The 11,837-nt window shown below is 32.9% G+C and overlaps 2 protein-coding genes across 5 annotated transcripts; both read left to right on the plus strand.

Moving 5' to 3' along the window:
* The first annotated feature begins 350 nt into the window (after positions 1-350).
* On the plus strand, positions 351-7,599 carry LOC109811285 (transcription initiation factor TFIID subunit 6). The gene is made up of 12 exons (XM_020374978.3): positions 351-768; positions 1,093-1,179; positions 1,425-1,526; positions 1,622-1,730; positions 2,025-2,116; positions 2,195-2,332; positions 2,439-2,534; positions 2,812-2,936; positions 3,733-3,865; positions 4,380-4,505; positions 4,602-4,713; positions 7,021-7,599. The coding sequence occupies exons 1-12, from the start codon at positions 643-645 to the stop codon at positions 7,383-7,385; spliced, it is 1,611 nt and encodes a 536-aa protein (XP_020230567.1). The 5' UTR covers positions 351-642; the 3' UTR covers positions 7,386-7,599.
* A 953-nt stretch (positions 7,600-8,552) lies between these two features.
* On the plus strand, positions 8,553-11,825 carry LOC109811273 (cell division protein FtsZ homolog 1, chloroplastic). 4 transcript variants are annotated; one of them, XM_020374962.3, is made up of 6 exons: positions 8,553-8,999; positions 9,749-9,848; positions 9,928-10,205; positions 10,568-10,735; positions 10,983-11,216; positions 11,325-11,825. In XM_020374962.3, the coding sequence occupies exons 1-6, from the start codon at positions 8,748-8,750 to the stop codon at positions 11,586-11,588; spliced, it is 1,296 nt and encodes a 431-aa protein (XP_020230551.1). In that variant the 5' UTR covers positions 8,553-8,747; the 3' UTR covers positions 11,589-11,825. The 4 variants fall into 4 exon arrangements, with proteins under 4 accessions (XP_020230551.1, XP_020230553.1, XP_020230552.1 ...); XM_020374964.3 differs by having other exon boundaries at positions 8,553-8,936; XM_020374963.3 differs by having other exon boundaries at positions 8,554-8,999; positions 9,976-10,205.
* The last annotated feature ends 12 nt before the right edge of the window (positions 11,826-11,837 follow it).

Consider the following 11,837-nt stretch of genomic DNA (forward strand, 5'->3'; position numbering starts at 1 on the left):
TGTAGTATGATATTTAAATATAAAAAAAACCAAGATTTCATATTTAAAAATTTTGAGTTTTTAAAATTATGTATGTAATCTTTTCTAACTTTTGTATTAGGTCTTTAGGCGCAAGTTAATGATGCATAAACAGATAATTAATTAAAAGACTTGATTATAAAATTTATGAATTCAATTACAATTTTTTTTTATAGTTCAGAAAGTATTTAAAATAAATAAATTTCGTCTAAACAAAGTATGTATTAAACCTTTAAAAATGAAAATTAAAAATTCTCAAACAGGAACAGCCAACTAGACTGTAAATTTAGTATAGAGATAAACAGTTAAGATATAAATTAGAATAATAAACACTGAAACAAAGTGTGGACACAGAAAAACAACCTCAGTATCCCAGAAAGTTTTACCTTAACCTTTGATCCGTCAGAAAAACCTCTCCAAGTCATCGTCCCTTTGACCTTGCAACTCTTTGTTAGGGCAATTAAAACAATTTCAAAACATCAGCCTTAATTCATACTACCATTCTTTTGTTTCTGCAAATTGTCGTTTTGCCATTACCATCTTCACAATCCTCCGTTAACCTAAGCCACCGTTGTTAGTGGCTGAAAGACCAATTCATGTTCCATTGAGAAAATTGAAATCCAGATGAGTTTCGTGCCAAAGGAGACAATCGAAGTCATTGCACAGAGCATTGGCATCACCAACTTATCCTCCGATGTTGCCCTCGCTCTCGCTCCCGATCTCGAATACCGCATTCGCGAAATCATGCAGGTACCCTTCGCGATTTTCTCCCACCCTTTTGCGCAATTTTGAATTTTTCGCGGGTGATTTCACACCCCCTTTGTGGGTTTTGTTGCAATGGTGCGAACTCTGAATGCACAATTCAGGATAGTGATGAAACAAACCCATATTCAATTTTACGTGAAAAAAAAATATATTTGAGGGAAAAAAATGAAATTCTGCTAATGGGTGGTTGGAATATTTGAGCATGTTAAAAGGGTTGTAGGATTTGATATTGTTGTTATTATTACTACTGCTACTACTTGAGTGTGGCTAATGGAGAATGGGTTTGTTTGTTTGTTTAAAATTGAACAGGAGTCGATAAAATGCATGCGCCATTCGATGAGAACTTGTCTTACTACAGATGATGTGGATACTGCACTTGCATTGAGAAATTTAGAGGTGACTTGCTTTACTTATCCAGTTATGTGTTAGTATCTCTGCTTCTAATGCATCCTCTTCATGTTCCTCTTGTGTTTCCTCTTGGGATAGTCTTCTATTACTACTCTGTTTGAATGGTGTTCATGAGCACCTTGAAATGTTTATCATCAAGTCCAGTCTGCCCCTAGCTTGTTAATTTTTTTTATTTTATCTTTGACTGTGTTGTTTTTGTTTGCTTTTTGCTTATGTTTGTATTTGTGAATCAGCCGATATATGGGTTCACCTCTAGTGATCCTCTGCGGTTCAAAAGAGCTGCTGGACATAAGGATTTGTTTTACATTGATGACAAAGATGTGGAAATTAAAGATGTAAGATTTCTAGATACATGAAGATTGCTATTCTAATAAAAGTACTTTAGTTGCTTCTTGATATGATGTTCTCACATTTTTCCTGATTTGAATAGCTAATCGAAGCTCCTTTACCAAAAGCACCCCTTGATACATCAATTACCAGTCACTGGTTGGCTATTGAAGGTGTTCAGCCTGCAATCCCTGAAAATGCTCCAGTTGAAGGTATTTTTTTTTTCACCAGATTTAAGTGCAATGAAGCTGAACTAACTTCCTTAGTACTGTTTCTATCAATCTCATTGTTTGTCTGATATTGTGGTCAATTTATGTCTATCAAGCCTACCTGCTATAGTATTGAAGATTATGACTTTATGATCTTCTATGCTGAATTTTGTATTTTAATCATCCACACGATTTCACTCTTTTTCTCCCCTTTCTTCTTAGTTACTTTGAGGTTCATGATAAAAATGTTTGATATTTTTGACATTGACATATTTGCTTGCCCTATGTTACTTGCAGCTCCCCCTGAGATAAGAAAATCTGAATATAAGGAAGATGGTCCTATTGATGTTAAATTACCTGTTAAACATTTAATAACAAGGGAGCTTCAGGTATACTCATTATTAATTTTTTTTAAAGAAATTCCATATTTTTTTTATCAACTTTAATGAACTTTATTTCTTCTACAGCTTTACTATGAGAAAATAACTGAGCTAACTTTAAATAAGCCTGGATCCATTCCTTTTAGAAGAGCATTGATTAGCTTGGCAGCAGACTCGGGACTCCATCCCTTAGTTCCATATTTCACATGCTTTGTTGCTGATGAGGTATTGACAAGTTTATATCTGATGTTTTTGGTTAAATTTCTTAATTTAGTGTGTGAAATAGACTATGAGTACTCATTTCTTTTCCATTTTTCTCTTGTCATATCAGGTGGCACGAAATTTAAATAATTTTGCTGTTTTGTTTGCCTTGATGCGCCTTGTGCGGAGCCTTTTGCAAAATTCTCAGATACATATAGAACTTTATGTAAGTATGACACGATTGTAAATGTTTTTGCATCTATATACCATTCATCAATTTCATATGATCATTTGATCATTGTTATCCATGACAACTCTCATGAGGTTCATCGTTGATGTGTGATTTTATAAATAAACAATGACTTTGTGCCAGTTTTAGATATGTTTGGGTTACTTAAGTCAAGACTGAAGAGCAGTTATATCTTACTAAAGCTTGAGTTTTTACTACGGTAATCTATCTTCTGAGTTTCAGTTTCTTTCTAATATTTTGTTAAATCTTCCAGTTACATCAATTGATGCCGGCTATCATTACTTGCATTGTTGCAAAAAAGATAGGAAACAGACTATCTGATAATCACTGGGAGCTTAGGAACTTCAGTGCTAATCTTGTTGCTTCAATATGCCAAAGGTGTGGACCTTCTTTCTATTGAATAATGAGAGTTTAAAAATTACCATGGCATAGTTCATTTAATTATGATGTTAACAGTTGCAGCATGTGCATTTTTAGGACAGATTTCCCTTATTTCTTGTAACCGGGTTAGATTTGTTGCCCACAAGTCCTAGGATAACGTTAATTCCCTAGCCTGTATATATTGTAATCAGCATTGCACAGTGGAGATCATAGAAAATAATATTCAGATTTTCCTCATATTTTAAGTGTAACTTAATAATTCTAGGCCCTTACGCTTTTTCTAGATGGGCAACTGGTGCATATTTCTTCGATTATATATTTCTACAATAATATATTTTTGACATTCCATTCTACCAAATAGAGCAATGAGAAGGTATGCTTGATGAGACTTCAATTGCTGATGCGCAATTGTTAATTCATGCTTGTTGAAGCTGTTAAATGTACCATATTCAATCTATATATATATATAGTTACATATAAATGATTCTTATATTTATAGTTTAACTGCATGGTTGGAGTAACACATGTTCTGTAGAGCTGTAGATGATATGATGGGCTTCTTGCTATGCATACCAATTTATTTTATTTTATTTATTTTTTATTTTTTAATTATTATTATTATTTTAAGATTGCACATACTTTGGTTTAATAAGGTTGAATCTTTTCTTGCATCTTTGACATTGCATTGGTTGTGACTATATTAAATACATTAAAATAAAAACTATAGAATACTGAGCTTGTATTTATCATTTATATTTTTGTGCTTTTATATTCATAGTCTGGAATTTTACAGATTTGGGCATGTTTATCACAATCTTCAGTCACGTGTGACAAAGACATTTCTTCATTCTTTCTTGGACCCTACAAAAGCTCTGCCCCAACACTATGGTGCAATTAAAGGAATAGAAGCCCTTGGGTCAAGAGTGGTATGTTCTGACTTTGATGTTTTAATATCAACCCAGTAGATTGTTCGATGGCTTCTGGTTGTCAAATTGGTTTCATATTTATTATTTGATGATCTCTTCTGGATGATAACTTAATGAAGACAGCTCTGCTTTTCCTTTTTAGACTAGATATAATTATTTTCAATTCAAACATGACATTCTTTTACCATCTGTTTAGTTCTTGTGGACTAATGAAAAATTAATACCTTTTGAATCTATTTGAATATAAGTTAGAAGCGTTTTTAAAAGCTTTTTTACTGAAAACAAAGAGGATTTTTTAACAAAGAAGTTCCCAAAAGTACTTCTAAGCATATATCCAAATAGACCCTTTATATATGATGTTACTTTCTCAAATATTTGCAAATGTTGTTAATTCTGATTGCAACCTTTTCTATTCTTTGTATGGGGTTCTCAGGTGACTTTTATGCATTGTGATTTAGAACCTCAAGCTGTATTGGTGTCAACTAATGCTATAATATTCCTTCACTTTGAGTAGATTCGCTTGCTTATACTTCCAAATCTCGAGCCATATTTGCATCTTCTTGAGCCAGAAATGCAACCCGAGAAGCAAAAAAATGAAATTAAGAGGAATGAAGCTTGGCGAGTTTACGGAGCCTTGCTGGTGAGTTGTAATTTAATTGTGTTTAATATTTTAGACACAATCTAAAAAAATGTTGCACTGTCCTTAGATGATTAACTGAAGTCATAAACTTTTCAGGGTGCAGTAGGTCAATGTACGTATGAAAAGGTCAAAATGTTCACCAGTTTGCTCTCTCCTACAACTCGTGTTACTTCAAGAGGCAATGGAAAAGCCATGATTGCAATGTCAGGTATGACTTTATTTTTCTAAATTGTATGAAGCAATACATGCCTGATCCTGAATGGAGTAATTTATAGTTGTATGATCTCTCTCTAAGTTAACTATTAGTCCTAACAGGAAACACATGCTTAAAAAGGACAGGGCTGATAATGGAATGGAAAACATTTTATTTTTGATAAAAACACAAACTAGTCAATGAAATGCTGTGGAAGCCCCTATGAAAAATTAATTATGTAGTAACCAATGATTCTAAATAAAATTTCAATATGTTAATTGCTTTGCAGAATGCAGATTATGAACCAATGTATTTTTAACATTTTCTATCAATAATATTTCTGTGTAATGCACCTTTTGGGATTAAAAAAAGGATTGAAAAATCCGGTGTTCTTTTGTTTCATGGTTAGTAAAGAACTTTATAAATATAAATTATAACATTGGTTGATTTTAAACACCGTTAATTTTCACTATTTAATTAGAATAACGGGTAGATATAAAAGCAATGGAAATGTAAAAATGATTTATATTAAAAGATTATTTTTTGGAATGAATAAAACTTAAATATACTTTTGGTTCATGTAATATACCACATTTTTTGTTTTGGTCTTTATAAAATTATCTTTTTAAAATGGTCTTAGTAAAATTTCTCTTTGTCCTTATTATTTGTTTTAGTTCTTATAATATATTCGTTTTTGACCTTATTATACGTAAATAACTTGCTTTTAGTCCCTATCATTTTTTAAGGGATCAACTCAAAATGAACAAAACACTACACGGACTAAAACGGAAAAATATCTAATTACGAGGACTAAAATAAATACACGAAGTAAAATAAAAATAATTAAATTTTACAAGGATTATTTTAAAATAAATAATGCTACAAAGATCAAAACAAAAACTGGGGCAACCTATCGTCCTGATGTATTATAAGGATTAAAAATATATTTAAATTGATAAATAAAATATTTAACCTTAATTAATGATTTGACCGTCAATCAGAGCAACCTATCGCCCTCCTATAAATATATGTATGACATTTAAAATTGTACACTTATAGAAAGTGAATTAGTAGAGAGCGTGAGTAACTGTTTTAAACTTGCTACAAAATGGGCAGTGATGAATGATGATTGTATTCAAGTAAAACAATCTTAACAATACATGGATGTTCAATTGAATATTAATTCTAATTAAAATGAATTTTGACCTTTCATGCAACATTAATGGTCAAAATTATATCTTCTCAAACAGTAACATGAAACACTCCCAATATATATATATTGAAGTTGCATTCAAAACATGGGTTTCTGAATATGCTATGAGTAAATGACTAAGAGATAAACTTCTCCAGAAATACTTGTCGAAGAAGAAAATACAGTAGAAACTCTTTAAATTAATAATGTCAGGACCGGAGAAATTTATTAATTTAGAGAGTTATTAATTTATTGATAAATTAATAATTATTAATTTAAAGAGTTTTTAAGTAATTATACTGTACATAAAAAAAAAAAGGCAAATTAGTCTATGCCTCTTAGAATTACGTTGCAGCGAACCTTGAGACTCAACGTAAATTAGTAACTTTTGAAGTACATATGCATTAAAAATCAATATGTAATGACTTTTGAAGTACATATGCATTGAAAATCAATAATGACTTTTGAAGTACAGTAAATGTAAACAAGAGGAACAAATGTGTTCAATGTATTCTTAAACAAGTTTGGCATATATAAATTACATGAATGTGTTAGAGTATTCAAACCATATTTCACAAGATGACTTCTCATCTAAAAGGTGTTGCAAACAGACAACTATTGAATCATATTTCAATAGAGTGTAATATATTTTTTTCAGTTTCTATGAATTATTAATTTATGATTTTCTTGGGACAAAAAATTATAAAGGGATCTCTCGAAAAATTATTATCTTATTATTTTATCGAGTTTTTCAATTTTTTACATTGGCCTAAGTCGGGACCGGACAAATTTATTATTTTAGAGAGTTTATTAATTTACCGAGTATTAATTTAAAGAGTTTCTACTGTACGAGGAAAAATTAAATAAACCTCTCCCTAAGTTAATATTAGTTCATACATTAACTAATTTATAGAAATTCTCTCATATTATCTTTTCTAACAACTTGTTTTTAAGTTATATATAAGCTAATTTTTCTAATTTTCTTCTCCTGTGAGTATTTTTTAAGAAGTTTATTCAAATAGATTTTAAAATTGTTTCCATCAAAATGTTCTTTTTGGCACTTATTTTCCTATGATTACAATGTAAACTTCATACTCTGATGATCATACTCTGTCTATACATTAATGAAGGGAAACGAAAAGCCAGTGCAGACAATCTAATGCAGCAGCAGCAGCAACCTCCACTGAAGAAACTTGCAGCAGATGGCCCTGGTGGTGTGGTGCCAATGAACTCCATGTCAGACATGCAAGGTTCAACAGGTGGATTTTCCACCATGATGGGGGTTCCTTCCATGTCGATGGCTCGCCAATTATCCAACGACAGCGCGCAGGGGAGAGAGGTTGGAGGAGACCAACAAAGGAAGGTGTCTTCTACTCTTGCTCAGGCTTGGAAGGATGACATTGATGCAGGAAATTTGGTGTCATCAGTGGTTGAATTGTTTGGTGAAAGTGTCTTGCCATTTGTTCCAAACCCTGAAGCATGTATGTTTTTGTAGCACTAGTTGCACTGCACTGTAGGTATACTTGTTTTTTCATGCAACAAGGTGGCATCACTTGCTGCAGAATATAAATAACCATAGGCTAGAATAGAAATTAACCTGTATTTATTTTTCATTGATTTTTAAAGTCATGGAAAAAACCATAAACACTTCTGGGGTTTTGTCTTCGATGATTTATTTAGCATTGATTCTATAGTATTTTCACTCTTGATTATATTTCCAGTCTGTGACCAATCACATAGTTATTTATTAATAGTGATAATTACCTGTTAATTATTAACGTGTTTGGCCTAGTGCATGTAATATAAATGTATATTTAAGTATTTTTTTTATAAATATTTTGGATGCAAAAGAAAATGGACGGTATGACAAATTTTAAAAATAATGGTACTCAAATGGACAATAACAATGTTAAATTGAAATAGAAGAGTGGGAAAGATATGCTCAAATTAGTGGCTTTTGGCAAATTCAAAGTCCGTACTGTAAAAATCTTAATTAAAATTCACACACAAAAAAAAAGTGTTTCATTAATTGAAAACATACGACAACATATTATGGTAATGGAAATGACGGAAATCAGTTAGAAAATATTAGAAATACTAAGGAGTGGAAAAGCTATGTTCATATTAGTAGAGAAACTTTTCACAAATTTGACCAATTACTTTAGTACATCATTATAGAAGACAAGAGAGGTTTCATGCAAGTATTAGAAATTAAAACAAGTTACTCTTTTTAATTAATTACCCAATAATAGAATATTTACTTTTATAATTATTTTAACTGATGCTTACCTTTTTAATTAATCTTAAACACAACGAAACATTCATAAACAATCATTAAAACGATGTTTCATAAATTAAACCAAATATTAATTTATATTTTCATCATTAAAGTAGTGTTTTACCTATTAAACTAATTTAAAACTTTCTTAAAATGGATATTTTAAACATCAGCATTTTACATTTTCAATATGAAAACAGTATTTTTTTTTCTCAAACATTTTTATTTTTATTTTATATATTTGGTTTTAAATATATGTCACAGTCCGACAGTAATCACAGTATCAATCTTTTCCATGTCACCGGTGCCTTAATTAATTAATTAATTTTCTTTAAAAAGAAAAACAAAACAAAAAGTAAAAAAAAAATAAAAATGAAAGAATTTTTCACACTTCACACTTCACACTTGACACACCCACTCCAGCATAAGCTTCTGTTGCGTTTCTCTTCCTTCATCCTTTTTCCAATCCAAACCAACGTGACCATGAAAACCGAACCCAGTCCTCATCTTCTCCTTAAACCCTAAACCCCAATTCTTCCCTTCCAAGCCTAAATCCCAGAACCCTCACTGAGTGTTACAATGGCCATGCTTCCCCTCTCAAACCGCACTCCAATTCGCCACAATGCACTCTCCTCTTCCTCTTTCGTCCTCAGAAGCTGCGTTTCGCTGAACCCTAGAGCCAGAACCTGCGCCTCCGAACCCCTGCGTCGTCGTTTCGCGCCCGTCACTTGCTGCTCATTCTCCACGCTCGACAGCGCCAAGATTAAGGTTGTCGGTGTCGGCGGCGGCGGCAACAATGCCGTTAACCGCATGATTGGTTGCGGATTGCAAGTGGGCTTTTTCCTTCCTCATTTGTAACTACTTATAATGTTTTTTTTTTTTTTTTTAATTATTATTATTAACTCTTTTTTTTAAGCCCGTTTGGTTGTTTATGAACGTGTCTTTGTGATGACGGTGGGTTTGCTTCTCTTAAGAAATGAATTATGAAAAGGGCTTATAAGGGGTGAAAATTGTTTTTCAATTACATACACTATATTGAAAATACCACTAGTTTGAGATTTCTAACACGTTTGTAAGACTGAACATATGTAGAAATCTGATAACAAATAACAACTCATAGCGAGTAACTTGATAAGCCCAACAACACTCGTTAGATATAAGCTCCTTTTATTGAGCTTTTTTTCTTTTTTCATGGCAGTATGGTGAAGATAGTGTAATGGTTAAATTATTCACTTGGTTCTATTGTTGTCTCTTTTTAAAGTTTTAGTTCCTAATTAGGTAAGTTTTAGTCTCTGCACATTTTTGTATTTGTTTTTTTTTCTTTCTTGTAAATTGTATTGGTTTAATACTGCTAGAAAGTTTTATAGCAGTTTTATACTGCCAAAAAGTCTTCTGTGGTATTTAGCTTACAGGGAACAAAACTTAGGCAGACATGCATGTGTAGGGACTAAAAATTAAAATGGGGACAACTATAGGGGCCAGGTGAATAGTTTAACCTAGTTTAAATTTTCATTAAGATATTTTTTTATGGTTTTGCTAATGTTGTATTCTATTACATGTTTTTGTTTTTGATTAATCAGGGTGTTGAATTTTATGCTATAAACACCGATGCTCAAGCACTTCTGCATTCTGCTGCTGAGAACCCCATCAAAATTGGAGAACTTCTGACTCGTGGATTAGGTCAGGCACTTGCATTTTATGCCCAGGGGTTTCCCTTGTGCTTGATTTTAATGAGCATATATGTTGCTGTTGTGTGTAGCTTCACTCCAATGTGACCTTCGATTTGAGTTGCTTGATAGAGATGCAGGTACTGGTGGGAATCCACTTGTAGGGGAACAAGCTGCAGAAGAATCAAAAGAAGCTATTGCTAATGCTCTTCAAGGATCTGATTTAGTGTTTGTAACTGCTGGCATGGGTGGGGGAACTGGGTCTGGTGCTGCCCCAGTAGTAGCCCGAATAGCAAAAGAGGCAGGTTACTTGACTGTGGGTGTTGTTACCTATCCCTTCAGTTTTGAAGGACGTAAAAGATCATTACAGGCAGGTGTCATTTCTTTCCGTAGTTGACAATATGATTAGTATGCTATGAAGATGCTACTTCAAGTAACTTATTAATTCTCTATTTAGTATGCTTAAAAAGTTGGAATTTCCTTTTTAATTTTTCTAATTTATACCCATTTTATGAAGATACTACTTCAAGTGTAACTTATTACTGCTTGTATGATCAAAAATTTGGAATTTCGTTTATTTATTTATTTATTATTACACCCATTTGCAGTTGATAGTAAATCAACTTAGTTATGGACAAACTGATAATGTATTTCATAAATTGCTTGATGTTTATTGTATTGTCTTTCTCTGAGGATACTTTCAGATGTTAAATTCAAATGTCATTCTTTCAGGCACTGGAAGCCATTGAAAAGCTGCAGAAAAATGTGGATACACTTATAGTGATTCCAAATGACCGCCTGCTTGACATGGCTGATGAACAGACACCTCTTCAGGATGCATTCCGTCTGGCAGATGATGTTCTGCGACAAGGAGTCCAGGGAATATCGGACATCATAACAGTGAGTTGATTAGCAGTTTTTTCTGACTTCCTAACAGGTCACTATAACATGTAAAAGCTTAGTTGATCCCACTAGATTGGTTTGAGAAGAGAAAGAGGGGACATTAAAGGCCTGAATCATTCTCCATCTCATTTGCCCCAAGTCATTTGAGTGATTGCTCCACCATCACAATTGGACAATTATTCATGTCAAGTGCATTTTGGTGTCAGCTTATTAGGATGATATTCACTGTTGCGTCTTTTTACAGATACCTGGGCTTGTAAATGTGGATTTTGCTGATGTAAAGGCTGTGATGAAAGACTCTGGAACCGCAATGCTTGGCGTAGGTGTTTCCTCCAGTAAAAACCGTGCAGAAGAAGCTGCAGAACAGGCTACCTTGGCTCCTTTAATTGGCTCGTCAATTCAGGCAGCTACAGGGGTAGTGTATAACATTACTGGAGGAAAAGACATAACTCTTCAGGAAGTGAACAGAGTGTCTCAGGTACTTGAGAATTTTATTGTCAGAAAGAATATTTCAGCATTCTTTTTGATCTTATGAATCTGTTGCAAATATTTGTTTCCTGTATTCAAAACTTCATTATTATTGTAGGTGGTGACAAGTTTAGCTGACCCTTCTGCCAATATTATATTTGGTGCTGTTGTTGATGATCGATACAATGGGGAGATTCATGTGACTATCATTGCAACTGGCTTCTCACAGTCATTCCAAAAGACACTACTATCAGATCCAAGGGCAGCAAAGTTGCTTGATAGAGTGCCTGGGGACCAAGAAAACAAGGCAGCATCTCATAAGTCCTCAACCTATCCATCAACAGTTGCATCTAGAGCACCCCCAAGAAAGCTCTTCTTTTAGTTGCTTAGTTCTTTTACCCTTTTTTGGTTGTAGCCAATCAGCTGTGATCATCTTTTCTTGAAGCTTAGTTGAGATATCATTCTGAATGTGGAGCTTGTTCTTACAGACTTGTTTTTCTTCAAAAAGTTGGCTATTTGCATGACTTGTGAGTCAGTGTTAGTGTAACAAACAACTTGCTTGTAACTCACGTAAACAGCATTTTTGTCAAAGGAATGGGTACATATATTGGTTACTTTATACATGTTCTAA

The sequence above is a fragment of the Cajanus cajan genome, chromosome 2 (assembly GCF_000230855.2).
Source record: "Cajanus cajan strain Asha chromosome 2, NIPB_CcT2T_4, whole genome shotgun sequence".
NCBI classification, from domain to species: Eukaryota; Viridiplantae; Streptophyta; class Magnoliopsida; order Fabales; family Fabaceae; genus Cajanus; species Cajanus cajan.

What these genes read in the sequence shown, in the direction of transcription:
- LOC109811285 (XM_020374978.3), top strand. Translation starts at nt 643, where the DNA reads ATGAGTTTCGTGCCAAAGGAGACAATCGAAGTCATTGCACAGAGCATT. An exon ending in TGAAAATGCTCCAGTTGAAG is followed by an intron (nt 1,731 to 2,024) that starts GTATTTTTTTTT and finishes TGTTACTTGCAG; the next exon opens with CTCCCCCTGAGATAAGAAAA. An exon ending in TAATAACAAGGGAGCTTCAG is followed by an intron (nt 2,117 to 2,194) that starts GTATACTCATTA and finishes TTTCTTCTACAG; the next exon opens with CTTTACTATGAGAAAATAAC.
- LOC109811273 (XM_020374962.3), top strand. Translation starts at nt 8,748, where the DNA reads ATGGCCATGCTTCCCCTCTCAAACCGCACTCCAATTCGCCACAATGCA. An exon ending in ACTTCTGACTCGTGGATTAG is followed by an intron (nt 9,849 to 9,927) that starts GTCAGGCACTTG and finishes TGTTGTGTGTAG; the next exon opens with CTTCACTCCAATGTGACCTT. An exon ending in GAATATCGGACATCATAACA is followed by an intron (nt 10,736 to 10,982) that starts GTGAGTTGATTA and finishes GTCTTTTTACAG; the next exon opens with ATACCTGGGCTTGTAAATGT.